The following is a 3,385-nucleotide window of genomic DNA, read 5'->3' on the forward strand; positions in this document are numbered from 1 at the left end:
ATTTCGTATGCGTGTCAAGTTGTTTGGTGGTATATATTATGTCCTTTGAAAAGTGTCGTGTTAATCATATATTTTGAATGTGAAAAACAGGGGACCGCTCCTTTTACGAATGGGTCATGCCCAAATTTCGTTAGATAAAGTACGTCTTTATTTAAATAATTTAAAAGAAAAATTTGGGCGTTACAAGTTGGTATCAGAGCCTAGGTTTGAGGGATTTAAGCATCAAATGCTTGAACTCAAACCGAAAGCTCGTGTGAAGTGGGTGTTCGTTCCGCGGCAAGAAGCAAGTAAGTACCTTTAAAATTTGAAATTTTGCATTACGAATAATTTAGTATGGAATGTTATGAAATTGTTTCGGGATGATGTGGAAAGGTGTGGGATGAATCGGATCAGTTTGGATTAGAACGGGTCGGAAAATGGCTGCAAAAATATAAAAATTCACCATAGTATGTTGGGCGTCACCGTAAGCTACGGTGGCTACCGTAAAACAGTAGCCTTGTGGCGTAAGGAAAAAGATGCCACCGTAAGCTACGGTGGCCACCGTAGCTTACGGTGGAGACCATTTTCAGCCTATTTCAATTTTAATGTTCTGTTTGATGTTTTCTATCATACGGAGAGTATTGAAAACGTTATAATAAGACTCTAAAGAATGATATTATGTATAAATGTTGAGTTTTCAAAGGAAGCTATGTATTATTAGCATGATTTTATGATGGAAAGGATGAATGAATGCTTGAAATAAAGAATGATGTTTATGTGTAGATGGCGGATACGAATGAGGATGAAGCGACACAACAAGAACAACTGAAAACTATGATTTCGGAAGAGATTGGAAAGGCAATGCAGGCAAGTATTCCTCATTTAGCCTAAGAAGTGGAAAGTCATGTGTTGGAAGTGGTGGAAACAATGATGGCGAGTAAGATGGACGAGTTGAAGGGAATGATTGGAGGAATGCAAGGAAAGAAAGGAACTCGCAAATGCACTTACAAAGAATTTATGGCGTGCAACCCATTACCTTTCAAAGGAGAAATTGATCCGATAGCATGTCAAAGGTGGATTGCAAGTACTGAGGCGGTGTTCGTAAGGAGTCATTGTGAAAAGGAGGATCAAGTGATGTTTGCCACCGGTTTGTTACAACTCCAAGCTAAAGACTGGTGGGATGCTTATAGTAAGGAGATTGGGGAAGACAAAGTTCAAGTCTTGACATGGCAAGAGTTCAAGAAACCTTTTCTAAAGTACCACTGTCTGCAATCTGCCATTGACAGGATACAAGAAGATTTCTTACATCTCCGTCAGAAAGACGAAACCATTGATGAAATCACCAACACTTTTCTTGACAAGCTGAAATTCTGTAAAGAAATAACGGGAATGGAAAGAATGAAGATAAACCGCTATCATGGTATGTTGAAGGCTGAATATCGGGAGTTCATAATTCCCGCTAAATGTGAAACCTTGAATGAGCTCATTAACTTAGCCCGAGATAGGGAGATTGAACTAAGAAGACAAGCAGAAAGAGGTGAGAAGAGTGTGTCTGAGAATGTTCCCAGCTCAAGCCCGTCAAAGAAACAGAAATTTCAGGATCAGAGCAAGAAGGATAAGGCGAAGGGTAGCATTCTGAAATGCAAAACGTGTGGGAAGTTACACACGGGGGAGTGCTTGAAAGGGAAGAAGGGTTGTTCCAATTGTGGTCAAGAGGGACATCCATACTATAGATGTCCTAATCCTACCAGAACGTGCTATAACTGTTTCTAACCGGGTCATATTAAGGCTGAATGTCCCAAGCTTCAACAGAAAACCGATAAGGAAGCAAGAAAGGAGGACGCCCCAAGAGCTAAGGGGGGGGGATGTTTCAGATCACGACTGAAGAAACAAAGGACCACCCGAATGTTGTATCAGGTATATTCTTATTGAACTTGATGCCTACGTATGTGTTATTTGATAGTGGAGCCAGTAGATCGTTTGTATCAAGTGAATTAGTGTCACACCCCTCTTTTAGAATCGAAAGAATGCATGTGCCATTAGAAGTAGAGATAGCGGATAGTAAGAGTTATTTACTGCACGAAGTTTGTAGAAATTGTGAAATTATCATTGAAGACGAGAAGTTTGCCATTGACCTTATTCCCATGGTATTGGGAGAATTTAAGGTTGTAGTTGGCATGGATTGGCTAGCTAAACATCATGCCGAAATTCAATGCGAGAAAAAGGTGATTCATGTGTTAACACCGGGAGAAAAATGAGTGAGTATACAAGGGAAAAGGAATGTTAATTCGAAGCTTTGTTCTATAGTCCAAGCATTCAAGTATGTGCGAAATGGAAGCAAAGCGTTTCTAGCCTACGTGGTGGGACCACCCTTTCTAGGGTTTAAAGGTCGGACTAAGGGTGAGGGGTATAAAACTCGGACCCCTCTTCCTTCCCCTCACAAATTCGGACCCCCTTCACTACATAAAGTTCGGACATGCAAGGTAAACAAAACTCGGACATCTCCTTGTCATTCAGAAAGTCGGACTAGTAATCATGATGTAAAAAGTCGGACCATGTCTATTTTATAATAGTCGGACTATAGCTTGTTATATAAAAATCGGACATCAACAATAACAAAACTCTGACAAACATTTAAATCCAAAACTCTGACTAACCATTATGCGTGATTTCCAATCATTGCATAGAATCAAAGGAACAGAACAGTTACGTTTCACAACCACGATCAAAACCCTAATTCATACATTGCATTGCACTGATCAAAACAACAATCACTATTTCTACATATCATGCATCTAAATCATCAGGAAATTGATAATATGACTAATCACATCATTATCACAATAATCAGAATCAATCAAAGCACAGAACCATCATATGAAAGCTAGGGTTTACAAGTAGTACAAGAATCAAGAATTGATACAATCAAACAATCAATAAACAATTACCTTGAATTGATTCTAGTTAGAGTATGGAGATCAAGAGTGATGAATAGCTTGTGCCTAGGATGAAGATGATGATGATTGCCATGGAATCAGAGAATGAAAGTGCGTGCTTTGTTTTGTGTAATGATTAGTGAAAAGGGATTAGGGTTAAGTATCACTAGGATTTCACTAATTACTCTCTACATCCTCAAGTATTAACTTTTACATAAGTACACCATCTCAAAATAGTTCACAGTTTCACCACCAAGTTCACACATTTGACAAATCTTTCACAATTAACACATAACCATGCACAATCACACAATACACTTCATTGTATCAAAATGTATACAATTCCATAGCAACTAACTGTGCAAATAAACAACTAAACAAACAATGAACGTGCAATAAATGCGAAGTTGGAATCTTGGAAACTCGAGTTGTCACATTATCCCCAACTTGAAAGAAATTTCGTCCCGAAA

General features: G+C 38.7%; 1 protein-coding gene across 1 annotated transcript; it reads left to right on the plus strand.

Moving 5' to 3' along the window:
- Positions 1 to 909: 909 nt before the first annotated feature.
- On the plus strand, positions 910 to 2,237 carry LOC110870539. The gene is made up of 2 exons (XM_022119720.1): positions 910 to 1,733; positions 1,943 to 2,237. The coding sequence occupies exons 1-2, from the start codon at positions 910 to 912 to the stop codon at positions 2,235 to 2,237; spliced, it is 1,119 nt and encodes a 372-aa protein (XP_021975412.1).
- Positions 2,238 to 3,385: the final 1,148 nt, after the last annotated feature.

This window comes from Helianthus annuus, chromosome 8, assembly GCF_002127325.2.
Source record: "Helianthus annuus cultivar XRQ/B chromosome 8, HanXRQr2.0-SUNRISE, whole genome shotgun sequence".
Lineage (NCBI taxonomy): Eukaryota > Viridiplantae > Streptophyta > Magnoliopsida > Asterales > Asteraceae > Helianthus > Helianthus annuus.